The sequence below is a fragment of the Anopheles cruzii genome, chromosome 3 (genome assembly GCF_943734635.1).
Source record: "Anopheles cruzii chromosome 3, idAnoCruzAS_RS32_06, whole genome shotgun sequence".
Classification (NCBI taxonomy): Eukaryota; Metazoa; Arthropoda; class Insecta; order Diptera; family Culicidae; genus Anopheles; species Anopheles cruzii.
This window is the reverse complement of record NC_069145.1, coordinates 56,171,820-56,199,121: the sequence shown is the minus strand read 5'-3', so window position 1 is coordinate 56,199,121 and position 27,302 is coordinate 56,171,820. Positions and strand designations below refer to the sequence as shown.

Sequence of the window (27,302 nt, the reverse complement as noted above, 5' to 3'; positions counted from 1 at the left end):
CATGATGACGCTAAGTCTACTCAACCTTATAAACCTTTATCTGTTCCCAACTGCACAGCACCCAGAATGATGCCACAGTTTTGTGCTGCTTGTTGGTGCACTGTTCGATCCTCGTTCTCGGAGTGAACTTGTTGTCCGTTTTGTTACACCATTGACCAATCTCCCTTCGTAAGTTATCCACCTCATGTAGCTCCTTCTGCGGTTCGTGGTGGTGTTGTGATTTTCCACTATCACCACGACGACCTATATTGCGGGTGATGGTGCTGTAGCCGGGAACTCGACTGCCCGTTTAGGCGGCATCGAGTACACGGACCGCAGGCATCGTATGAAGAACAGTTTGAACACGGTCACGAGTAGACCACGAACCGCGGCCACCGACGGTAGAGCGGCAAACATTAGTCCCCAGCGCATGCGGCCATAGGTTAGCAGGTGGTTTAGCTCCGGTGCCGGTGGGAGCTGCCGTGGCACGGGTGAAGGGAGTGGTGATAGTGAATCTTAAATGGGCATCGACAGCGTTTCTGCCGTTCGCTTTGCCACCAGCAAATCGTTGTGAGACATAACGATACCACCGATCAGTGACACCAGAGCACGATCGAGCCAGGTAACTGGATTGGGGTAGATCAAGCCACCCTCATAGAACCCAAGGTGGCCACCGTTTGCTAGTTCGATGTACAGCGATTGATTATTGGCGGCTGGAAAGAATGGCAAAACAACAAAAAGAGATTAGCGCATTTCTATTAAAAATGACATCCAGAATGACCATCAGTCTGAACTAGAATGTCAACCTACCCGAAAACTGTTTCACCGGTTCTAGTAAACTTTCGGGCACGAGCGGGTCGTCACGTGCATTCACAAACACCATCGGGCGCCGTATGTTGGCCATATAGTTAAGCGACGAGCTCCAGCTGTACATGTCCTTGACCGTTGGGAACTGGTGCACTCGGCGGGTGTACGCCTCGTCCAGCTCGGGCAGTGTCGCGGCGGCTGCGATGTCGCGCTCATTCAGCTGATACCGCTGCTTGATGTCGTCCGACAGCAGCACGTGCCGGTGCTTCATGATAATGCTCTTGACGTTCTCGGTCAGCACGTACAGGTAGAAGCGGTGAAAGTTCTGCCATTTCAGCAGCCACTGTGTAGCACTGATGAGGTTGAAGTATGGAAGAGCGCGAAAGATGCACAATTTAGATCATTAATGCACGCTGCAAACCTCACTTCGCCTGATCCTAGGCAAACTTACACCACCGCGTTGTATCCCTGGCAGATCGACACACCGCCGATGATGTTGTACGGTCGCGTCGCTTCGCCGAGATACTTCGAGATGAGATTGCCACCGAGCGAAAATCCCACCGAAACGATGTTGGTCGTGGGGTACTTTTTCAGCAGACTATTTATCATAGCTCCGTAGTCCTCCGTGTGACCTGTGGGTAGCAAAACCGAAAACCGTTCTAGTGGCGCGCTGGTAAACCGAATCATCAAGCCGGCAACCTACCATACGTGAATATCCGGGACGATGTGACCTGCACGCTATCGAGGACACCGATGTGGTTAAGCACCGCGCACCGATACCCGTGGCACTGGGCGTAATGGACGAAGGTGCGGATGTAGACCGACTCGGACGAGTTGCCGATTCCCGGACAGATCGCCACGGTGATGTCGTCTAGCACCGGAACACACGGAGGGTTGTGTGGGTTTGCAAAAATAAAAAATGGAAAAACATTAGCACACACCACGCGATGTAACGAAGGCTCCACCAGCTTACCTTCGACGGACGCTATTAGCGGCTGGTACAGATCGTACGTCAGCGTGGAACCATCCGTCAGTGACAGGTAGACCCGTTCGCCCAGCGGCCACGGACACTTGACGCGGCCCACAATGCTGTGAATTATTGTCTGAATGTGGCCACTGAAGCCCCACAGTCGGGTCGGAATGTACCTGCGGAGATGGGAGCAAACGGATACGAACAGGCTAATCAGTACGGGGAGGACTCTCCAAGGATGAAGGGATAGTTTATGACCACAAATCGATAAGTCGCGCCACGGCCACCACCAAGGCCACCAAGGAAGTGAGACAAGGATGAAGCGCAACCATGGACCCTCACAGACACGGAATACGCGGAGCGTGTTTTCCAACAGCAAGCGGATCCGGAACGGATCGTTCGCCTCGCGCCTTGAGTCGAATCTATTACTATCGCTCGAAGATCTAATGTATCACTTCCAGAAGGTCGGTTGGTTGGGGCTCTTTTCGAAGTACGTGTGAATTTCTCAAGACCTCGAGGCTTCGCGGGCTTCAATGTTTGCGCCAATCTAAGGAAAGAACTCCTTCGGTTTGATGTATGGGAAACGGACGAGGCGTTCCAGGAAGGCGCTCGGTGCAGCTCAAGAAGACTCCACATCCGACCGACCATTAGTCGGCGATGGTAGGGAACCATGAAAGCCGCGTGATAATGGAAAACAAAACGAGTTACCGCTGCCAGGTTCCATGCGATACCGTAAGACACAGGTAACGTCGGATTGCTGCATCAGAAACACGTTTCACGTGGCGCGAAAGAGATTCCGAGCCCAGTCGCAAGTGATTCGCAATGATGGATAGCTACCGGTGATCCTTTCGTGCTTCCGGTTCAGTTGCGCACACATGTCTTCGGGGCAACGGTGTGCAAAAAATCGGAAAATTGCATTTGGAAAACAGAATAAAATCCCCGGGGATGCACAGCATACGCGCTGCTTCAGCTAACGATGCTCCTTTTTCCTACTTTGTGTACTGGGTCATCAGCTGCGAGGACTCGCTCTGTCAGAAGGACAGCTCAATTACGATTGCATCCTGATTTCCGTCTTCTCTCCGTAAACAGAGACCAAACTTTTGAGAAAGGTACAATTAAGTAGCCAGAATCTGCAATCTCGACACGACTCCAACTCATGATCGCTCTTTGGGCAGAGCAAAGAAAATGGAAACGCAGAACAACAATTTCCCGGTGCAAATTGGATCGAAATCGGTTAGCAAGATAACTATCGAACGTACTAATAAAAAAGGTGCGCCATAGTGACACGACCATTTTCAATTTTTTCAGTCGATTTAGGAAAATCAGTCTGATTCTGAAACGTCTCTTAAATTTTAGTTATGGACCGGTTTACTCCAACACAACGGGCTGAAATTCTAGCGTAACGTACATTGAAAATAATCGATCAACTGTGAAAACTGTGAAAACTGAATCGAAGAACTGAAAGCTATCATCACAGTCGAAATTGCTGAGCATATGCCCGAAAAAGGACCGCTTTTTGTGTGTCTAATTTAGGTGGTGGTCATTTGATCGAAATTGTATTCTGAGTGAATTGTCAATAAACGGTATTTTTACCCTAAAAAATTCTTGTTCAAATAGGGCAAAATAATAGAGAAAATAAAATAACAGCTAAACAAAACAAAATATTGATAAAACACACTTGTAGCACATCAATATGAACATTATTCAGATTTAAAACAATCTAAAGATTCATCAAAATACATTAACGTTACATTAAAATACGAAAACAAGACTGGGGAAATTGTTCATAATCTCCACAGAGACATCTGTTGCGTTCTTGGAATACCCTTTCAGAATCCTTTCGAACAATCCAAATGTCGGTGGGAACTTTGGGTCAGGGTGTCAACACACAACAGGTCGGTGAATAATCCTCAACATTGGACTGAAACCCATTGTAGGTTTGCCAGGTTGGTTTCAATATCGATCCACCGCAATGTAATAATTTTCGGGAAAAAGGCCAGCAATTTGATGTCTCAGTCGGGGCTACACTAGCACCATTCGTTGCACGGACAGCATGGAGGTTCCCTATCAAGACCGCCTCATACCACGGGTGGCACTACCAGCGATTCCCACAGCGGTGGTCTGGACTGGATTGTGAACGCAGCGGTCACGGGATTTTCCAGTTCCCTCAACGTGGTTTCAGAAGAGCGATTGCGGTACGCCGGACGGATAGAGGGGGGCCGAGATTTTAATTGAAGGCTATAGCAACGGGTCCGACAACGGGTCTAGGTCATGCAATGTAATGCGGTTTGCGCTGAGCTCCCATTTCGGGGACGGATTTTGTCTGCTCAAAGGGTAAATTATGTTCGGGACGACCGACTCCTGGAAAAGCCGAATAGGGTTCGCTGAATAGAATGGACGATAGTTTGGGAGGAGTACTCCAGTTTGAGTCTCGTCTCAAATAGCAAATCGTAAACTAGCAAATCTTTAGAAGCAACTTCGATTTGAAATGTGTTACAGTCCGATCGAAGTTTGATTCTCTCTTTGGAAGACACTTACCGAGCGAACTCGAACTGGGTCAAAGCTGTACAGGAGAAACTTTACTTCAACGGCATTCGGTTGATAGCTAAAGTTTGCAGTTCCAGGACATGGCAACGCCAGGTTATTACATTTGCTGAACTGGGGGAACTGGGGGAAAATCGATTAACTCAATTTCAACGAAAAGGTCAATCTCGTAGTTTAAAATTCCGACAATTCAACATGTCAAACACGGAAATCAAATAATCCCAACCTTCACTTGCACCACACCACCGTGTCGGGTGCTGATGCTGATTGGTGCTCTTTCAAAAAGACCAACAAAATGAATTAGAAATGGACCACTGCAACTTAGTTGTAATCGAAGCCACGCCGCGAGTTCCACGAACATCAAAGCCATTTCATAGAGCGTGATCCAAATGGCGTGGATGAAAAGCAATTGAATTCGTTTGCCGATCCCCATTCAGCGTCGGATATATGGGAACCCCGGCCATTCAGTTTGCTGCTTTGCATTTAGCTTTTACCGAAGCCGCCACATGTGCGGTACTTTCGTTTCGAATGTCAGTTCGTGAGTCCTTTCAACATGTCGCCCTATATGCGTGGGACCGGCAACGAATGTAAGTAAATCGATTTCCTCCTCGATTTCCGTGTTCCGACCGACGCTTGGGTTAGTCGAAAAAAAGCTCCAGGATGCGACATTCCGGAATGGTTATTATCAGTGAAAAATGCCCGACTGCTCGTTAACCGTATCATCATCTGCTGGACACGCTTTCTCATTAAAGCTGGGTGGAGATCTAGTTTCAAAAAATTTCCTCACGTAATCCGAGGATCAACAGCGGTTGATCCCGTTAATTAAACGTCGACACATGACAACGACAAAAATTGGACCAATTTTCAAAACTGGCACAGTCTGGCTGGCCGTTAATTTGCGAGCCGAATTGAGGGCGCACCAACGAGACCGTCGTCTGTTTTCCGACACCAGCCACCCTCTCGCAGGATACGACATTCCCGTTGGCCACCGCGCTGCAAGTCGAACCACTTTCCACGGTGTTAGCTTTGGCGGGGGGCTGGAACAATCTGAAGCACTAAAAACCGAGACGGAACGGAACGCTAAAACGTGCCGAAATTTAGATTCAGTCACAGATCATGCCGTCTCGATCACGCGGGGGTCTCTTCTCTCGTCAGGCAGTTTGAGTCAGTTTTCCCACACGAGAAGACGAGAAGACGAGAGCTTTCACTCGACTGGCGACTCGGGTAAACATCCGGAGCGAGCGTGTTTGGTTTAAAATCAAGCCCCACGAGAGATGGCACAAAGAAAAAAACAGGGCCACAGTCTGCAGAAGAAGCATCATTATTCAATGTCCCGCGGCGAGAACGATATCCTGCGGGCGCCGGCTTTGGGGCGGACCGGCGGGCGGATGTTGCTCTTGATTTCGTTTTGCTACCCATCAAAAATCTAGAGGATACCTTCGCAAGGATCTGACGTCGGGGCCGACCCGGAGCCGAACCTTTTTTGGAGCTTCTTTTTTTTTCTCCCCAAACCAACTTTATCCTTCCGTTGATTTGACGGCTGTCGGGGCATTAGAAAGTCACGGCAATCTCGCCACGGGATCGGCAGGAGCAGGCGGCTGACGCGACCCTCTGGCCAACCTGTTTTCGATGCTTCCGCCGGAACCGTGTCCATGTGTCCTAGAATGTATCCTTCGTCATCGTTGGTCAGTAGCTAAGTCTAAGCATCCTCTGGCCGGCCGGCAGGGTTGGTTAATTTATGAGCTTATTTAAATTCCCATCCGTCCCGCGGTCACACAGATTTCGCTACATTTCGCCGGTGGCAAAATGTTGACGGACCGCGCCCCGGTGTCTAGTGCCGCGCAGAGGCTAGAAGGTCAGCAGTATAACTCATCGCCTGAAATGTTTACTCGGGGCCGAGGCGAAAAAGTGGACCAAGAGGACATCACCACGATACGGTACGGCGCGCCGCATAATTGCTTACCGTCAATCGCCCAATCGGTTCTATCCAGTTTTTGGTGGTTTCATTGGCAGCAAAAACAAAAAAAACGGGAGAAAATTTAGGGCATCTTTCCCGGAGGGCGGCGGACATTCTCATAAAATGGTTTTTATATCCGCGCGCCATCGTCATTGTCCTGGTCGGAGGGCGGAGCGCGTGAAAACATTGGCGATAATTATGCTAATTGCAGCAAATGGGTTGGCTGGGTTTTGGTGAGCAGTTAATGGTTTCAGACGGCGTAATGAGTACATTGAATACAGTTTAGCGTGTGTCGGTGTTGAAGTGCGTTTTTGCGTAAGAAAAAACGGTGATAAATTTGAATTCGACACGTTTGACTACATCCTTACCGTGTTGCGCTCGAGAGAATACGAAGAATGGCTAATTTCTCAACGATTTTCCCAGGCTTTCCATCGCGACAAACGCGCACAGTTTCAGCATTCGTCATGAGATTTTTCTTTTTTCCTCATCAGCAGAGCCGCTTATAAAACATTCCAAGAAATATATACTTCTACATCGGTGAGCATCGCACGTGTTGTACGTTCGTTGGTTACGTTAACTGAACCGGACAATTTCTTCGGAAGCCTCGGGTCCGTGATTAACGCTGACATTCGTTTAGATTCACCACCATGATTGCACCCCTCAAAGGATGAACCGTGGCACCCAGTCCGTAAGGGACACATATGATCGAGCACAGAATCGACTGTGGCGTCCGACCGACCGGCTTCACCGTGGCCCTTTTTGGGACGTGGGAGAAATTTCCACGAATCAAGAGTATCAGCAACTTCCGGTTGTGTTTTTCCGGCTCCCCTTTTTCCGACAAATTGCTTTTCCATTGCGCGGGAACGGAGCTTTTCCCAGTACAGGGCCGTCACCATTAGGGACAGGAAAATCGATGGTGGCCGAAGCCCCAATTTCCATACATATTAGTTGATTGCCGCCATATGCGCTCGGACACCATCATCACTCACGCCACGTTGGGCCGGTTGACCGGTTTGACGGAATGTGTGGACACAAGCCGTGATTGGAGCACACGAGTAGTGTTCCGGTTCCTTCCGTATTTTCATCTTTGACATGGGAGTGTGATAGCGCGTCGGGATAAAATCCTTCCCCCCACTTCGGGTGGCACTTCGGAAGGAGGACAATCAAAGCCATGGCCATTTCCATTCCTCCGGACGACCGGGCAACAGATTGTCTGATTCCAAGACGGGCGCGGCCTTCGCAAGGACACTCCATACATCACGCAGTGGGACCGATCGCCTTTCGTATTGGTGCTCACGGACAAGAAGCTGGGCGGCACCGGCCGGCATCTTGAGTCATATTTATGGCACATGCTTAATGTCACATGCCGCACGCAATCTCAGGGATCAACGATGATCTTTACCGTTTGTTCCACGGCAAAAGGTTTACCGTTTCCTTACCACGTCCGTCGTACAGCCATTGGCCATTGTATTGTGGATTATACGATACGCTAGCCCACAAGCTTCCACCCATAGTAATACGGAGTACCAATTACAGCGAGCGAGCTTTCCAGGATCCTTTTGACATTCGAACTTACAAAGGGCACTGGGTGGGAAATTATGTGGCGAAAGTTTCGCACGCTAGAGGCCACCAGAAAAGTTGTTGTCGCTCGGAAGGTGGTCAACAATAAAAGGATGGCACCGGACCGGGGTCATGGACATCGCAAAGGGATTTAGCAAAACAAGAGCCCCAATTGAGTTTTGACAGATAGTTCAGGTTCACGTTAAGCAGAAACTTTATTCAAGGCTGGGTACTTTGGTTCATAGCCAAGAAGGTCGATCAACCTTATCACAGTGTTTCCTCGCTCAAAGCTTCACTCATTTCTTATGAATCTATTTAAAGAAAACTGGTGGATACCGTGGACCGACACTTTCCACCTTCTTATGCGAAAAAGAAACAGTTCCCGGGCATGCGAATCCGACCACGTGCATTGTGTGTGTAGCAGTTTAATGACCTCTGTGTGGTAGGGAAAAATTGAAATCAAACCATCCCCCCTAGCGCCAGGCAGGCGCAGGCTGTTATACAACAAGCGCATAGCGAATGATGCATGATGGCCGAGAATGTGTGTGTGGTGGCCTTCCTTCCATTTCACAGCAGAAAACAAACGGCTGCAAATCGGCGTGCAAAACGTGAATGAAAACACCGAGGCAACTGGCGAAGCGACTGGCGAAAGACGACATTTGAGAATAGAGCGTTGGAGAAAAGAAATTAGTTGCCCACGAGTCGATCGAACAGAAAAAAGGGAACGGACGGCCAAAATGCGGAAGCAAACAGAGAACCAATTGTCTCTGAATGCACATGCAACTCAACAGCACTGCACCCCACCTGATGCACCTGATGCACCTGATGCGAGCACGTTCAATGTTGCCAACATAAGCCCGCGCTCCGACGTCTTGCATCACGAACGGTCGGGCATGAAGCACAGCGTGCCATTAACGGACGAAGCAACAAACGTCTATTGTTTTTCACTGCGACAGTTTTTGAATCACTCACAAGTTGAAACGCTTCCCCACTTCAACAAAACGCGCAAATAACGGCACAGACTCGGTGCGAGACGGATAAACCATTCGCAGCCAGCCGGAAGTGAGCACTTTTTGGGATATCTGGGCTCTTCTGCCTTTAACTACCTTTAACCAGCCACCTTTCCCTAAGCAGAACATCGCATTCGCCTCCCAGCTAGCGGCATAATTAAGCCGAAAAGGAGGAAATTCGTAACCATCAGAAACAATGACGGAAGTCGTTTGTCGAAATATCTCACACACACACACACACAGAGCCTAAGCTCATTTCCTGCTCCACTGTTCCGGGCTATTTATTATTAGCGAATACAGTTTGTCTAGTCGCGATAAGATAAAAGGGGCGCGTGTTGGCACGCGTGAGTCACTCAGGTTGAGAGGGGTATGGCTAATATTTTATGATTCTTAAAGAGTTCTCTTATGAGTAGTTCTTAAAGTCTGTCTCAGAATACCTGAAATTATTGCGAGAAGCAATTTGTGGCATGTGAATAATGTTGTTAGCAAACAAATTATGCTTTGAATGTGGTCATTTTTATGTGGGTCAAATGTAAATCAAGTTGTAGAAAAAGTATCCCCAAATCTTGGAACAATTTATTTTGTAACAAACAGGGTTAACAAACGCGGGGTTAAATGCGAACAAATCATTACGAATTCCTTCAATCTTCAACACGACCGTCAAACTTTTCAAGTAACCCAACCCAACGCGATTTCTCGTGTGAAGCACCTTGATAACGGTCCACACCCCACAATTCCGTTCCCTTTTTGTGCACCATACGGTACCATCTGTTCCGCTTTGCGGGAACGAAAACAGTAAGCGATTGCGGAAAAGAACGCCGCAAAACGCAGAGAACCTACTATGAACCGTTTGAAGTTCCAAATTGAAAAGAGGTACTAGGTTCTTCTAAGAATCCAACCGGGCACTACGCGAAATGCGTTGGTTTTCAATATACCTAAACGGATTAAGTTGTTCCGGCGGTCGAAGGCCAAACCGACCGCGCGAGATAACCATCGGGAAAAACTGTCACTTTCCGCACGACCGCGCACTTCGTTGCCAAACGGCGGGGGCCACCACCCATCATTAAGCAACATTTAGAGGTCGTTTAAGCCTGCCCCACTGGTAATGATCGACAAACTGACGGGCCAAGCACTCTGACTAATGATGGCCGACCCGCGGACTACCAGTCGATGGAGTGGAAGGAATATTTGGAAGAAGCATCTCGCCTGTCGCCATTCACCACCGCGGATTGATTTGTTGCCCCGATATCGGCCGCAGACAGAAGTTCTAATGAGCTTAGCCCGTCCAACGATGCCCGTAATGTGGCTAATAACCATTTGGGCTTGAGTTGGCTTGCTCGTTCGCTGGACGGTAGAGAAAAACGCAAACAATGTGCCGTCCGTTGCGCAAAAGTTCTAGAAGAAAGTTTAGCTCTCTTGTAGGCGAAGTATTAAAAGGAAACGGGAGCAACGGGATGCCAAGCCACAATGTTGACCTTTGGGGTCGTTTAGTTGAATTTAAAGTTCCTTAAATGGGGAAAATATTGTCCTCGAGCTGTCCTCGATTGAAGACGAGCCGCGTCGAGGAGTGGTTTGAATGGTGTAGCTGATGTGCAATCAGGACGCAGTTGGTGTGTAATCGGACAAATGTTATAGCACATAAATTGATAACAAATTGATTAACGAAAGATTAACTTTCTTCCACATTACTTTTGTCCCCGTTGTAGTTGTAATGTAATGTAATTATAATTCGAACCTTTTATTATAGCATTTTAATAAGAAACCTTCAGCATATTTAGAAACTGATGCTAATTAATGAAAATAAAATAATGATAACGATAAAAGTATGGTCTAAATGTAACATAATATGTTGAATCCAACAAATATGATAAAGACAATGGAAAATATGTTTAATACAATTTTTTTAAACTAACAGGCATTCAAAAATTTTAATTAATAACATGCATAGAGGTTCGTCGAAGATTTTGTTATGTGAAAATTCTAAAACAATAATAAAAGTTTGCTGAATAAAGCATCTAAGCCGTTCGTCCGTTCGCAAGAAAATTATTAAGCCAAGAGAGTGTCTATGGATAAATCTCCAAAGGGTTACTGAATATTATTTTAAATCGATTGTTTGAATTGTAATATTGGTAAAAACAAGCGAGAGCGGCCCATTCAAATCACGATTATAATGCAATAAACCTTCAGTAAAATACGCCCATTTACTATTTCTATTTGCCATGCCATTTGCACCACTTTCTGCTAATTAGCTTGCCCTGTCCTGGCCAACACATCCGAAGCAGTGCACGTTTGGAAAAGTCCTCTTTGCTTTTGTCGCTGAACAGATTGCACCATGTTTCAAATTGCACCAGATGTGCATGTTCAACCACGAAAAACAAGCACTCGGCGGCGGTGTTTCGCTGGCCCCAAAAAGGGTTTGTGACACACGCAAAAAACGGCACTGTAATACTGTTTTCCATTTAATGCGCACCATTATGTTGCGGTACAGAGTTCGGGATGCTATTCGGAGCGACGTTGAAACGCGTTGTTCTTGAAACCAACCCGAATCCTCTTTTGGCTGCTGTCCGCATGCAGGTGAAAGCGAACATATCAGCATCAGCCCCGGGACACGAGGTGGAATATTGCACGCCACGCATGGTCCATAAAATTTTGCAACAACGATGTCAACGATGCCTCGCCAGGAGCACTTTCCGGTACTCACGCGTGCATACTCGCCCGTGCTGGTGCCATGGCGCTCTTTTATGTTGCTGTTTCGCTTTTTGCGGATGCTGAAAATCTGTCAATTCCATTGTGGTATGTCTGGCACTCTGGGCTGGTCCGCGCCAGGTGCACGTCGCCGTGGCTACCGGAAAATGATCATTTGCGCTAACGACCCTCTGGTGGAGTCTGCCAAAAATTTGGAACGCCAGACACGGCATTCCCGGCATTCGAGGGACCGTGACACGCTTCTAGCTTAGCATTCTTTTGTGTGGTAAAGAGTTTTCTGTGTTATACAGAGCAACATATTTGTTCTACTAAACTTTGCACCAATGGCCCAAATCCAGCTTTCCTAGTTGAGGAGCCGACGAGTTGATTTTGATTCAACACATTGTTATCACTCTGTTATCCAGTAATTCAAAAATAGGAACGAGATTTGTCTGGACAATTATTTTCATGTTGTAAAAGGATCTCCACATGAAATATGTCTCGCAGACCGCACCGGGTGACAAAGGACCAGACATCTCTTCTAGAGTGCTACAGCATGGGCAAGGGCGAAATAATAGCTCTTCCATTTTCCCAAGAAACAAACCCCTGGCTCCTGCACTGCTCTACTGGCCGCAACGGTACAGTAAAGCAAGAGACGCACTAGGGCGATCTAATGCTGCTAAATGCATTCCCAACTAGTGCATTAGAGACACCGGCTCCGGAAGGAAAACGTGTGTCCGTCTGTGTTCCCACTTCAACCCTGGTTGCCACTTGAACGAAGGGCGTGCTGACTCGGCAGTGTTGCATTTTTCATTCTAAAATTTTATTTCCACTTTCCACAGGTATTGCCGGCTTGAGAAGGACTGCGGGATACATTTATATTTTACGCACAAGACCGACACTCAACTACCTTGATAAAAGAGCTTTTTTCCTAAAAGAAGTTCTCCAACTCCAACAAATTTGGAACTCCAGGATGAGTTAGGGTGACCAAACGTGGGTCAGGATCCACTTTGACGTTGGACCTTCACCTTTGAACAAGGGAGAAAAAGGGGTATTTCAAATAGGTGCATGACGACAGCAATATGCCGCCGGCTTGTCACATGACGTGGCGCGCGGTTCGGGCTCAGCGTCCGGCTCAATTAGAGTAAATTGAAAACGATTCAGCGTGGCCGGTTTGGACTCCAAGTGGCTTTTCACGTGCGCCGCTAATCAAATCGACCTGATGCGTTAACAAACATAAATTGCTAGCAAAAACTTTACGAACACAAAGGCAGCATGAAGCAACTCGTACTCGTGTAAATGGCAAGGTCACGCACATACGCTTATCACTCTCTCCCTTGTCGGTCTCTGACCTCTCGTGGGAGAGTAAAATTTTTTATCGTGATCCACACTTTTCCGAGCTCAAATGAGTGATGGGACTATTAAATTAGAAAAGGTCGCAAATGATTAAATTAATAAACCAAAAACGGGGTCGCAATCTGCAAGGTCCCCTATCGTGAGGTTTTCAAGTACATTTCAATGTTTTTCAAATAAACTCGGTCGGACAACTTTGCAAAACGCAATGGGAAAAGTTGTGTAATAAAGTTGGCCTGTCATCGATGTCATGGTCCCTAACGCTGTCACGGTGTCGATGTAATTAAGCACCATAAAGCACCACCGACGCTGGCAGGGTAGGAAGTATAAAGTTTGCTTGCCCATGCTGAAGATATCCTTAAATCTTCTCTCAACTGTCTCAAGTAGTTTGTGGAACAGGGAACGGCAGAAGGATAAAACGTAATTTAAGTGGATAAAAAGTGTGATGATGAAGCCCGGAAAAAGGAAGCTTTTAATTGAAACTTTGCTAAGTATTCTTGGTCGAGCAAGAACTCACTTCGAAAGGTCGAACATTATTGAGCAAAAAAAAAACGAACGAGATAAAAGTTGTACAACAGTTTTTTTTATCAAAGACACGAAACATTTTAATTCCCATTCAATGTCAATCGTCCGAAGCATCCGTGAAAGAAGCGAAAAACAGCTCCACGACGATGGGATCCCTTATTTTGAGCGTCTTTTCTCAAGCTTTCCAATGCGAGGGATTTTTTTTTCGTTTTTGGCGATTAATGGTTTTTACCCAATAAATATCGACCGTCTTTTCATTCATCCATAAGCAATTGCCAGTGGCAAATGTATGCAAATGGATAATTGAGCAAAATGGTTCCTTTTTCCTAATTCCATTCGGGCTGTCAAATTCTTGTGATTGAAATAAATGATTCCTTTGGTGCGAAGGCGAAAAATGGCAATAAATACTTTCGTCGCGTGGTACGTGTTATAGAGAAAAAGGAAAAAGCGGTTGTCCGCCCAGCCGTGGGGGAAACTGCGGCAAAAACATCAGACCCTGGCAAAAGAGCAGTTTTCCGACGAGGCCGTCAAGTGACGCCCACGTCCATCATAATCAATGAGCCGTACGACACCGAAGCATCATAAATCGGTCATTTGCTCGGTTTAAGTGTAATTTTCTTTTTCTTTCAATTTTCATTTTCACCCACTTCCACCTCTTCCACTTTGCACTGTTTTTGTGCCTCTTTTCTATTACAGAGTTCTATTATAGTACACGTACACCTTCCTTCTGGTGGCAGCGAGAGTTTATTGAACACTTTCTTTAATGACTTTCCATGCCATTTATTGTCGCCGTCATCATGCAGGAACCGTCCATTCGATTCGCTTTCTACATTTTATCGTAGCTCGATCACGTAGAGGGGTTTTCACATCGAATCCCCCGGCACGAGCTGTCATTGTGTGGTGCAATGCAAACCCTCTTGGACAACTTCATCTCGTGGAAATGTGTAATTGAACAAATTGAAGTGGTTCTTAGGCCACTAGTGCAATTCTTCTTGACAAATTGGCAACTCTTTGTTTGAAAACAGAGAAGCAATGAACTGTTGAAAATGATTGAAAATTCGATAGAATGCGTTACTCATCAATCGTCGAATCATTTAACGTTCATTTAGGAAGTCGGGAAGGTTGTCGACAATTTTTTAGAAGTTTCCGCCATTTACTGTGACCAACAGCAGTACTAGCGAATGTGAATAAGGATGTTGTTGAACGAGCCGAAAAACACATTACACTCCTGCAGACGACATAGCGAAGGCGAACCACAGTGAATGCATTTGTCACACTTTCCATTTCATTTCGGTTTCCCTCATGCAGTCTGCTTCGAATGGCGCCACGCGAACTGATGCCGCGGTTTGATAAGGGCATTAATCATTAGATTGCATCATCTGTCTGCTGAGCATTCATTGGCTGAGGTCACTGAACATGAACATGAACATTTACTTAATTGTAAAATCAATTGTTTTCACGAGCAAAGTTCCTTTTCGATGAAATTCACAACATTTTCATTTCAATTGCATGAAAAGTAACGTTCAATTACTCAACTGCCGTCTTAAGTGCTATCCAATTAAATTGAATCATTATTATATCTCCACACAAAACAGCAAAATGATACCTTTTTCATTATCGTTCTCAGTCGAGTTAGTCGCCATTAATTTGCGACCCAAAACCACGTGCAGGACAGTTTATTGGTTAATTGAAATACAAAACCTCTGCCTCGGGATCTTCTGGCGATTGGAAGAGAACGAGAACAGAGGATGTTCGACATTTGAACCAATCGGAAGCCCACTTCTGTTCAACCTGTCACACAGATCTTCCCTGTCGCTCCTACGTAAAATAAATGGCAAAAGCCTAACGTTCTGTTTTTCGATTTCAGCAAACTTTTCGTGACTCCCGGTTACCGCGCGGAATTTAAATAGACAAATTCAATTCCCATGCTTCGATAACGATACAAACGGTCCTATAAAGGACCGTTTGTTTTTCGCCTTATACCGGAAATTGAAAATCCGAAACGATACTATCTTCGCCACAGCAGCTCGAGAAAAAGTTTGCGGATTCCACTGCAACGATTTGAGCTTTTCACAACTTTGCTTCATCATTTATGCATTCAAGAAGAGAAGCTACTGCTTTTCAAGAAGTTGCACTCAGAAGTCAAGTGTTTTGCATTTGCTTAAGACTGAGTCGGGAGGGAAGCGGCCGGAGTCACAACTTTCGGATTAACTTTGCGACAGTGACCCACTTGGACTGCTAGAAGCACCCGCAGAAGTTTGCTACTTCAGAAGGTATGCCGAGTGCTTTCCGGGGAAATACTTTGGATGATTTAAGAAGATAAATTTCAATCCAGAATGCGGTCACATAATTCTTCTATGGTCTCGTTACCAACTGCCAATGGCTACTAAAATTCATCAAAGTAAATGTTCAGTCACATTAGCCCACGTTGTTACTAGCAAATTATTTTATCTTCGATGTTCTCGGTGTTGTAAGTGTGACTCAAGTCCGAGATCTTTAGTGAGTTCTTTACTAGTATGGGATGGAAACTTGCCATTATAACCAAGCCAAAGGTAACATTTAATTTGCCATTTACCGACTACGCCTTAAGCAACAGCCTTTGGTTGGACCATTATACTTAAGTTATTTTAATTACATACTGCGACTCAAGTACCTCTTTTCCAGACCGGTTGTTTGTTACGATTTATCATGAATTTAATGACTTGAATTATAGGCAAATTAAGATGTTATCATAATGTTTGTTACAAATAGTGTACCACAAAAATGAGGACTCGAAGATGAATTGAGGATGAATTTTTTAACGCTCGCAATGGATAGTTTTGGTCCCATTGCACTAGACTTCCTGAAAGGCCATTGCACTACATATTACATTAGTTATGTTAACCTCTGTCTAAAAAGCCCATACAATCCATCCGGCATGGTACAGTCTGTTGGTCAGCGCACTTTGTATTTGTCCTATCGTGAAAGAGAATGTATCGTTTGTTACCATTTGTTGGTTTTTCCGCTGTCGAGCAAGTACATTTCTCCAAACATAATCCACTAGAGCACCAGCCATCAGGATAATCCGACACATTACGGAGCGTGTTTATTCATTTAGTACAAGTTTGTCGACCATTTTCATTTCCGCCACCCGGCCCGGCTTCGACGTCAATTATCGTTAGTGCAGGTGGGCGCAGTGTGTGAGAATTATTGTGTCCAACATTACGGAGCGGTCCTCCGAAAACCCCATCAGGACACCGGCGGCCGTGGGACCTCGCTGGCGCTGTCCAACCGATTGGCGTTTGGTTCGTTGAGTGTGTCAATCATTTCTCGAACCATTCGTGACGCGCGACGCGAGCTGTGAGGTCGAAGGGAGGCCAACCTTAGAGACCCCTTCTAAGGAGGGCTGGTCTAAGGTGGAGAACATGAACACTAGGAATGACTCGAAAAATACAAATCCTTGGCAACGAAAACACTTCGGTATGTGGGGCCACCGCTTGGGGGGTCGTTGTCGCCAAGGAAGGTCACCTACTGGCTGGCTGGAGAGAGTACACACGGTAGACGCCTTGTCGGGCGCACTTCGACGAAAATGAGAACGACATTTGCGGTGTGAACATCGTCCTAAAAATACGCGCCTGGATCGGGCGCCGTGTGCGGTTCTTGCGCGAGCGAACGTTGTGTTCGTTCAATTTGACTTTACTGGTTCTTTTTATGGCCTCGTAACGCATCGTTGCCGGTACACCGGCGTAGACCATGCTCGGGGAGCCAGAGGAGTGCTTCGAGTGGCGAGAACGGCACCGCAAAAAACGCGACGAGTACCCTCGACTCGCCGACAACCTAGATAAAGAGGCAGCCTTCAAGGGGCAATGCAGAAAGCGGCGCGACACTGTGAATCATCTTTTCAAACGAAATGAATTTTCACACCCATTCCACGAGGTGCCCGACATGGCGTTACAACGCAAATAAAAGCTCCGTCGCCGAACACAGTAATTCTGACCAAAAAAAACGAGGCTGTTCCTGTTGGCTTTCGCATCTCTTTGACGAGCTGTCAATTGGAGCCTATAAAACGGGACACGCAATAAGATGCGCAATAAGATCGGAGCAACAGTTTGCTTCAGTTTAGTGCCACTATCTGGCGCGTCTCATTTATGGCTGATACTGGATGACACACTGCGACAAATTATCATCCCAAATGGGGCGCAAAGGCACTCGTAAACAAGAAATGTTGGTAAACTTTCCGAGTCCTTCCACGCGGTAGGTGGGTTCCCAAAACATCGATGTATATAACATGGGATATTTTAAGGCTCGAGAGGAAGTATTTTCCAAATTCGAAAAATCGATCGAAACGAAACAATCGAGATAAATAGCGTATCGCCAGGGAACGGAGCTTGATGCGAATGTCGTTTATGTTTGGTAAACACAATTATGCGAGAGCGAAACATAAATACGCAGAGCATTTCCGTGACGAACGTTTCGCCGAAAATGTGAGGCTTCGGGGCTTCCTCCGGGTGACTTACGAGCCTCAATCACGGTAAAATACTGTTTGAATTTCCGTTCCTCGGTGCCGTTTCTTCGTAGCGACGCCTTCAGGTCGCCAAGGTGTAACGCGGTAGATCGTTAAAATAAATAGTCTCAACTGGCAAACAGTTTATTTTGCCATTTTCCCAAAGCGTGTTGGCCCCACGCTTAATGGTCGGTCGGGCGCTGGTGGAAAACTTGAGGTGGGTCATTTCGCTGAACCCTTAAGAGCAAAGCTGAAGGTGGAAACACGCCCGAAAGCCTACCGGAAACACATCCAAACAATCGTCGAAGGACGACAAACAGCTGCCTACACGTTTTTTCCTGGCGATCTCTGATAAGCGCAAATGTCACTGATGGGTCGGCGGCGCCAACGGTAGGAATGATGGAATTCTTCCTTCGCCTCCCCAGTGGACACTTCAAGGAGCAACTTTAACGCAAAAAGGAACTTGTGAAGAAAAATTCTCTTTCACAACTCGATTCCCTTTGACCCAACCGACACAGACATATCGGCGAATTGTGTAACCAGGGCGGTGCGGGGTAGAGGTAGCATTGTTGATCACAAAGTTTACCGCGAACCGAGCCACCCTTTTTCCGGTCTACCTTCATTATCACCACCACCGTCGGGTTCCGATGCCGGTGGTTCAACATTTGATTATATTTACAGTTGAAGAGCTCGGGTTCGTATGGCAGATTTATTGTTGGCTTTTTTATTTCGGAACGTGTTTGGAATTTTTTTAATCGAAAGCGAAAAATGTATTGCGTAAACCACAACGTAAATGCAACGTTGCACCCCGACAATGTTCGGCATGGATGCGAAGGAATGCCGCGATTGGCAATGGAATGCAAACCAAATTCGCATTATTGTTACTGCTTGCAAATTGGTGCAAGGGGAAATTGGTTGGTCCTTCCACGTTTCGCTCATATTTATTGCTATTGGCCCGATATGCAATTAATTAACAAACATGAAAAACGTGCGGACTGTTTAAAAACCCGTGTGTGTGCCTCCAATAATGGTAATGTTGCACTACGAAGAGTTTTTTTCAAGAACGATAATATTTTCACTTTAAAATGTTATTGTCGGTATTTACTGTGAACTTTTTCAGTTTGTTTTTTGAAACTACGAAACGGATGACTCTGAGAAATTGTTGTGGATCAAACATTGCAATTAAAGATCATCGCCATCGGTCATTCTTGTGGCTTCAAAAATATCGGAAAACTAAAACCAACTCAAACCTTTGCAACATAAAAGTGTTCTGTTTTAGTTGTTGGAAAAAGGGGTCTGTACTTAATTAACAAATACAATTCTATGCTCAATAAACAGTACAATTATCATCACATCATCGAGTATCGTTTCGCCAATTTAGCGTTCACATTATTGCAGCATAATTAAATATACGCAAAGCGAATTTGATCATGTGGTGAGTGCCAAACCTCGATTTGTTAAATCCATTCGAGAAGAACTAAACGATTTATTTGCAAAACCGTTTTGCTGTGTAGGTGGCAACAAAGCCAGCGCAATATGTTTACCCAATTCAAAACAAACGTTGCGTAATAATTATTCACCGAACGAAGGTGCAATCGCCGGCACCAGAACTAACGCGGTTGGCAGACATATAAAATACCACTTCCAGTTCTGAATCTTAAACCGCGCTCGCCTGGCCGGTTGCTAACCGGAATGAATGCACGCCTTTCTCAGCCGCTGGATGATATCATCGAAGCTTTTGGGCACGAAACGGTGTGGACTTCGATCGGCTCGCGCAATTCGCGGCATCGCGGGGCGCGGTTCAGCTCTCAGCGGTGATTATTTTCGCTCCCCAAGCACCCGTTATCGGCCATCGCATAAGTGAGACACAAAAAGGAAGAAAAGAAACCTCGGAATCTTCGCCGAGGCGCGCATGTTACCGTCAACTGAAACTATGTTAGGCGACGAACCAGCGGGAAGTACTTGAAGGTTCTTCGGGCCGGAGTCACACACCCCAAATAGCAACCTAGCGCTTCCGAGGCCCGCGTTTTCGGAACGTTTCCGACACGGCACGGCGGTTCTCCATGCTACTGAGTGACGCTGCCGCCGGTAACCGATTAGTCAACCGGTTATCGATGCCCCAAGCCGACAAGACAAGGCCGACTCGAAGGAAACGGCGGAAACGTTATGCTGAACGCGTAAGAGAAAGTTCTCGGTTTTTTGCCGGCGACATTCTTTAGGTTTGAGTTGCTAAAGCTATTGGGGTAATGGGCGTTCGTTATTCTAGATAGCGTAAAAAAAGTAAAACATTCTCCAGCAGTTTTCGTTCCCTTGTGAGCGGAACACGAAAATTACATTAAAAGTTAATCAAAATCTCGGCAACACTTCAACGTTATATTGATGATAATTAATAGTAGTAAACATCCCGCTTGATTGATTGTTTCGGGGTGGCAGCGTCATGGGACAAATTGATAATTTGGACGCCCAAAAAGGACACCCTTCCTTTTGGGGCGAGAACTTTGCAAAGCGCGATGAGGTGTAACCGCGATGGTCATCATTGCGCGGGGAGGCAAGAAAGTTCGGAACTCTCTATTCCTCACCGGAGTTCATGGAAGGGAACACAAAGGAGTCAAAGTATACAAAGTATACGTATGGTTTTCTCGGAAAGACCTAGCCTTGCCAGAAAAAAGGAAACTGACTGGCGGGTGGAAGAATTGTTTTGACTGCTCTCGGTCGTCAGGCGAAATTCCCCGTTTTGTTGGACAACGGAATATAATTGAAACCTTTCCCGTACTATTGATATTTGAAAGAAAATTTGGCAAATAGTTTGCCATCAAACTGAGGTAGAAAATGGTTCAACTGAAGAAACTATATCGCGGCTTACAAATAATCAGAATAGTACAAAGTGCTAGGAGCAAATTGTTGGGACATTCATTTAACAGTTTGGTGACAAAAACTGGCGAAGAACTGGGAAACAATAAGCCGGCGCTCCCATTTTCGACCACAACTTTCCCCATAGTGGCCTCGCGGTCGTCGGTGGCGGTCTAAATTGGCGTCTAGATGGTTCCAGCAATGGGAAAGTGCCCGGCTTGCTGGCTTGCTAATGGGTATTGCGGCCGGTGGGACGTGAGGAATGCAAAATCAAAACAAAGCGCATAAAAAATCACACCAGACGGGCGTTTCTATGTTTGTGATATACCCCTTCGGCGCCGTGCGTTTCTGGAAGGAAATGAATTCAATTTATTTGACCAAACACACTTACGGCTCTCGCAGCATCGGCGCGATCTTGTTGAAGCACTCCATAAACTGGCCATCCTTGCAGACGATCTGCGGGATCTGAGGCGTGCTGCTGACGTTCAGTATCCGGAACAGGATGCACAGGATCACGGCGAACACGGCCAGGAATGCGGGCGACATGTTTTCTCCTTGAAACTTTGCCACTTTACAATTTCGGTACTCTCCGGCTACGATTTCATCGAATTTGAGAAAACCGTTCCGATGCCACAAGTAGGCCGCGTTGTCTGGATTCAAAATAAAGGAACAATTCGGATTGCACTCGACGCAGTGCGGTGGCCAGTCGGCTGTTTGTAATTTCTTAACACTTGCTCGAACCACATCAATTGAGCGATTTTTATGATTTTTTACCGGGCGGTGACGAGAAAAAATCGACATTCGTCTGGAGGAACAATGCCACACCGCTTACAGGAAATCGCACAGCCACACACGGAAACACATGTTACTAACAAACCAAACTCTGACTTGGGACAAAAATTAGTTCACACACAGATGGAAAACACAAGCCACGCCGGGGAAGTACGGAACGTTTTCGACTGTTTTAATTACTACTGGAAGGTGGAGAATCGCTCGTTGGAGTGCAGCACACATTTGATAAGCTTCCCGAAGTATACTAACGACCGAGCAAGTACTACTGTTTACTAGGCGCTACCGGTGCGCTAGTATCCGTTGACGAAAGCAAAGACTACACGAAATTCAAACGGCAACCTATCTATCTATTGATTTTTTTTTAAATAACTCCGTGAGTGTGCAAAACGTTCTATTTTCAACCGGAACCGAAAAACGTTCAATTACAGAGACTTTGAGCGTGAATGTTTTGTTATTTGTCTTACACGAAAAGTCAAAACACGAAACGTCAAAACGTGAATGTTGTTTTTATGAATCTTACCAATTTTGGAACCTAACTAAGACACTGCGAAACTAACTTTGATGACGAACCTGACACCCGAGTCAACCTACGAAAATCCCGAACAAATCCCGAACAAGAAAACAGGAGAGGGGGAAAGAGAGACAGTAGCGTCTACAATTAAGTGTTGAGGGCTCGAAAAAGCCGAAGCACTGTGAATGTTGTTATTATCTTTGTTCTAGAGCATGAAATTCACTGTGTTACCTTTTACCTGTCGAACCAAGCGCACTCCGAGAAATCGTGCACACGCACCGTGACAAAAAAACATCAACAAAACGACGAAGCACGCGAGCCGAGACTGAAACCTCTGAATGAACAACCGCACGGGCAACTTGTTTATTGTTTACGTTATGTTGCCTCGTTTTCGCCTCTTCGCCCTGCCACGGGCGAACTCCTAGCTCGCTCGCTTATACAAAAATTCAAATCGGCCGTTGAACAATGCAATACATAAATGCAAATTGCAAATGGCAACAAAACAATAACAAACACAATTCCAGGTGCAAAATCAATCGCAGGTAATAAAGTTAAGCAATAGGTGATTTTAAATTTTCACACCAGGTCAAATAAAAAATTCCAAAAAAAAGCCATAATCCAGATCCCATAATTGGATAATGGCAAAATCGCACAGTGGGAATTTGTATGGGAAAGGCTGACATATTTGTTTTTAGGAAGCATCTATGGACTTTTTAAAACGGTTTTGTTTTCTTTGCATGTGTTTTGACTTTTCATGTGGTAATACACGCATTTAAATATAATACATAAGCTGTTTTCGTTATTTTAACTGGAGGGCCACACGAAGCGAAAATAAACGATTTGACGTCAAATCGTTTATTAGTGTGCCTATTCATATACGATTTGACATAAGCGGGATCGATTTGACATTTTTACGCTCGGATTTACGGTTCGCCTGGCCCTCCAGAAAGGGTAAATTACTGCTCTGCGCCAGGCAGGATTCGATTTCACTCGCTCAGTCACGTCGTAGAAAATATTAGCAACTAACAGAACGTAGATAAGAGGCCGAAGACGAAACACTTTACCGTGAAATGTTAATTTAATTTCTGAGTCTGTCCCTGAATCTAATTGACTTTCGAACTGACTTTGAATTTTCGAACCTGAATTTAAGAAATCGGTTGGTTTGCTTTGAAACATTTCACATGATTAATGTCAGGGAATTATTTCGAGGAATATTTCTCTGAAAAATTGCACAGCACATTTTCACATTTAAAAAAATTGTTGAGAAAGAAATGCCCGAGCTTCGTTTTTTTTATTTAGTAACCATTAGTTTAGCTCAAAAGTTGTGCGAAAATCAGTGCTCAAATACCCACCACAAATGAAAGCAAAGATCTTCAATTACAACAAATTTATTGTGGTAAACTTAGTAGTTGTATAATTTTGAAAATCGCATGACAATATTTTTGAGTTGGGTTTCAGAAGCTTTCAGGGTTAGCTTAAGGAAATGCATTGAAGCATTCACATTTGCTGAACGCAACCTTGAATGGTGGTTGAATACAATGCATTTCCACCGAGCCAACAACGGAAAACTCGCGGAAAGCCAAACAATATTCTACTTAATGTGCAATAGGAAACTAAAGCATTAGTATTTGCAAATGGGATGTCCTAAGACATATTTGGGGCCAAAACCAGTAAATCGGGAGCCATCTTTTATTTTATTAGTTTACTTTCTTTGAGGCAGAGTTCGTCAGTGAGTTAGTTTACTTTCTTTGACTACAAACAGAGCAAGAGAAACCTTCTGCGCTCCGGAGAGTGGACCCTGCCTTTTAAGTGGAGGACGTCATGCATTGTCATGGTCTAACACTTTAAGGGATGGCGACCGTTGTATGAAGGAGAAAAGCTCGATGACATTGTTCTGGAGAGTTTGCTCCCATGCCCCCTCTCGTTGCTTTTTTGTTATTGTTGTAATTATCTATACATAAATCCGTCCTTCTCAAACCTATGCAGGGGTAAGAGGTGGGGCATATCGTAATCTTTTGAGGCTCCTCCAATCTAGAAGATCCCGAATTTACTTCAAATCCAGAATTCACAATCTCAGCTCAGCCGTACAACCAATATGTAAGGTTTGAAGTTGAGAATGGCGGGGACACTATGGTTCACCTTAAAGTCATATTGACATACCGTATTTTTCAATGTATAACGCGCACCTTTTTCCCAAGTTTTTTAGCTCTAAAATCTGGGTGCGCGTTATACAAGGGTAGTAAAAATTTTGTCTCCTCTAAACTTACAAATGTGCACTTTTAGGTACATTTTTATGGTCGTATTCCGTGGTAAACATCTGTCAATCGTGGTAAACATTGTACCAAAATTGTTCTTTTCTGATCAAATGGAAGGAATAAATCTTTCAAATAAATGTTCAACCAATAAAAAATATTCAGCCGTTTTTGCTTTATAACCAAATGAAATCATGTATCGTTAAAGAAACACCCTGTAGAATGTCTTTTGCAATGTATACGCATTTTATCTTTAGTCTACTTTAGAATATTTATAGAATAATATAGATTTTTTTAGATTATTTAGCATAATACATTATTATCATTGGGTATTTGTTGGATATCACATATCTGAAAAATGTACAGTAAAAATTTTTTTTTCCAAATTTTTTCTCTTAAAATATGGGTGCGCGTTATACACGGGTGCGCGTTATACATTGAAAAATACGGTATTTACACTAATTGAAGGTGCAAAAGGCAATAAAAATGTGTTCACTTGTCAATTTTTGTATTAACCATTTAGTATCAGCGGTATCTTTCACGATTCACTAAATAGTTTTGAATATTTTATTGTTTGCTGCTGTTCTTTTTAAGGTGATGAAAAAAGCTTTGATAAACTTAAAGTTTATTTCTCAATTTTTTTGGGCAAAAGAAACCAACCACGAAAGAGGTGGCAGTTGTTAACTTCTCGTTTCCATCGCATCCTGGTCTGGGGAATTGGGATGATGCGAGGAAGCATCGTTTTAATTGTGTAGAACAGTAGCAGTCCGCATATCCGTGGCCGAGCGTCACACTCTTCCTGCACGCATGACGTAGAACATGATTTTACGAAAGCACTTCATTAGAGTTGCGGCCGGCCACGTACGTAAATGTTGCGTCATTAGACTGCCCCTAGGAAGCCATTAAGTGGATAGTTACAAGGCTTCCGGAAGTTTTTGGAAGGGCCGAAGCTTTAGGGCTCCTGAGGATAAACGAAGGTTCCGCTTTCGGGGAAAAGGCGAGGTTCCTTTGGGAGTGGACATTGATGCACCACGCTCCACGAGGCGATGCGTTGGTCTGGAGTCGTACAGCTTCACCCGACGACTAGTCCGGAGTCCGGTGCCGCAGCTCCCTCGAAAGCGTCACATTCGACCCGGCCGACTTGTCGTTTCGACGAAGCACGACTCGCCAAACGATAAATGAGGTTCTCAACCATCTTAATTACCTCGTGGAGTAGCGCAGTCCCGACCGACCATCCTCTCGCCCCTGGTCCCCCTGGGTGGAATCCTTGCACAAAGTTGAATGGTGCCCAATTTCCCAGACACCCAGAAGCTAGTGGTTTCCGTGCGCTTCCAGTTGAAGGTTACCACCGACGATTTCCGACGAAGGCGAATGATGCGAGCATAAATAAAGTACAATTTTACAACTGATAATTATGACACCGCGGCCGAGAAGCAGTCCAACGGCCGGCGGGATCCGCTGTAATGGATGTTTATTTCTGTTTAATTGATCCTGAAAGTAATTCGATGGATCAAAGCGCTGTAAGCAAGTGGCCGTCTGCCTTCCTTAGCCGAGCGCTGTGCTGTGTTCCGTAGGGCTTCCGTTTTCTTGTCGCGGCCACGGGCGGAGGTGTTCCGTTCGCTGCAAGAGATTGCGCGGCGTTGGTCAAGATTGGATGTTGCTCGCAGTTAATTAACTGCGCACGGAGATAGCCTCTTGTTGGGTGCATCCGTGGCTGTCGGGGAGGCAAAAAGGGCAGCTACAAGCAGTAAGGTTGTAAATTGTGAAAAAAGGAGGAGGAAAACGCAACGCACTCCAGCCAGCCCAGGAGGTCGTAACGAGAAATGTAAGTGAAATTAACTTCGTACCGCTCGCGAACATAAACAAACATGTGCTCGCTTCTGGGTGGTGGGCCGATGCTGGCGTACGCACGCGGTCCTGAGGTATGATCTTGGCACATCGTTACGGAGTGCGGCCAATAAATGATCGATATGTCATCATTACGGGAATGTAATTTGTGGACACGTTTGCTAATTGCCGAGTCGAAAGCAACGGAGCGCTGGAAGAAGAGCAAATTTATCGTCCCGGTGTCACCTTATGTGTGCTCTACAATGATAGTAATTAACGTTAGAAACCCGGGGACAAAGTGAAATAAAACATTTGCACACTCAGCAGCAAGGAAACCATTTTATAGTCGATGCTGTAAGGTAAAGAAGTTAAAAGTCGGTTAATTATTTCGTTTTTATTAGACGTATAATTTTACGACGAAATCAGTGTGTTGTTATTCGGATAAATGAAAAGTAATTGAATTCAATTGGAGCACTTTTAATTAAAACTTCTAATTGCAATGAGCTTAAAACTGTTGTTGAGTCTGAAAATAATTTCTTTTTACTTTAGCAAGTTTTCAATTTTTGCAATTCTCTTTTGAAACGAATTATGCGGGCTCTTGGGTTTCTGCTTATGTCCTTCATTTTTTCAATTATCGTCGACTTCGATTTCCATTGGAATATTATTAAAAGTAAAGGTAATTTCAGTTATTGTTTTTGGTGTAATAACCATACCGTCAAAAAAAGGCACGATCAAAAAATTATTTGCACTTAAAAAACTGTTCGAAGGCCCCAGATCCAGAGTTGTAACTTTACCAACATTTTATAGGAACATAATAGAAGCTTTACAAAAAATGCAAAATTATATGCTTCATAATCGTAACTAATATAATTGTAGTAACCGGTAACAAAGTCATTTATGGCAATTGCACCTAGAACTTCAACCTGCTACAATCTAAGACATAACCACAACACTAAGCCGATTTTTCAAGAAATAGTTTCCTAGTGAGCACCTGTCGTGGTCAATACTCCAAATATAGCCCCGCGTGAAACACGCACAACCGGTGGGGGGGGGGGACCAATCTCAGCACCGGTCGGCGCAATGCTCGGGCGCTGAAAAAAATAGCGAACCCCCACCGGAACCACCGAAGTTCAGTTCAACGACACGGTGCTCCCTGAACCGGAACAATTTATGCTCCCCGCGCGTGGAGCCGCGCGC

General features: G+C 45.2%; 1 protein-coding gene across 1 annotated transcript; it reads right to left on the bottom strand.

Annotated features, from left to right (window-relative positions):
• Positions 1-495: 495 nt before the first annotated feature.
• Positions 496-21,395, bottom strand: LOC128274275 (abhydrolase domain-containing protein 2). Its single transcript, XM_053012411.1, has 6 exons — positions 21,115-21,395; positions 1,760-1,932; positions 1,490-1,657; positions 1,238-1,418; positions 790-1,139; positions 496-692 (listed from the first exon to the last, which is right to left on the bottom strand). The coding sequence occupies exons 1-6, from the start codon at positions 21,267-21,269 to the stop codon at positions 496-498; spliced, it is 1,224 nt and encodes a 407-aa protein (XP_052868371.1). The 5' UTR covers positions 21,270-21,395.
• Positions 21,396-27,302: the final 5,907 nt, after the last annotated feature.

What these genes read in the sequence shown, in the direction of transcription:
- LOC128274275 (XM_053012411.1), bottom strand. Translation starts at nt 21,269, where the DNA reads ATGTCGCCCGCATTCCTGGCCGTGTTCGCCGTGATCCTGTGCATCCTG. An exon ending in GCTAATAGCGTCCGTCGAAG is followed by an intron (nt 1,658 to 1,759) that starts GTAAGCTGGTGG and finishes TTCCGGTGCTAG; the next exon opens with ACGACATCACCGTGGCGATC. An exon ending in GTCCCGGATATTCACGTATG is followed by an intron (nt 1,419 to 1,489) that starts GTAGGTTGCCGG and finishes TGCTACCCACAG; the next exon opens with GTCACACGGAGGACTACGGA.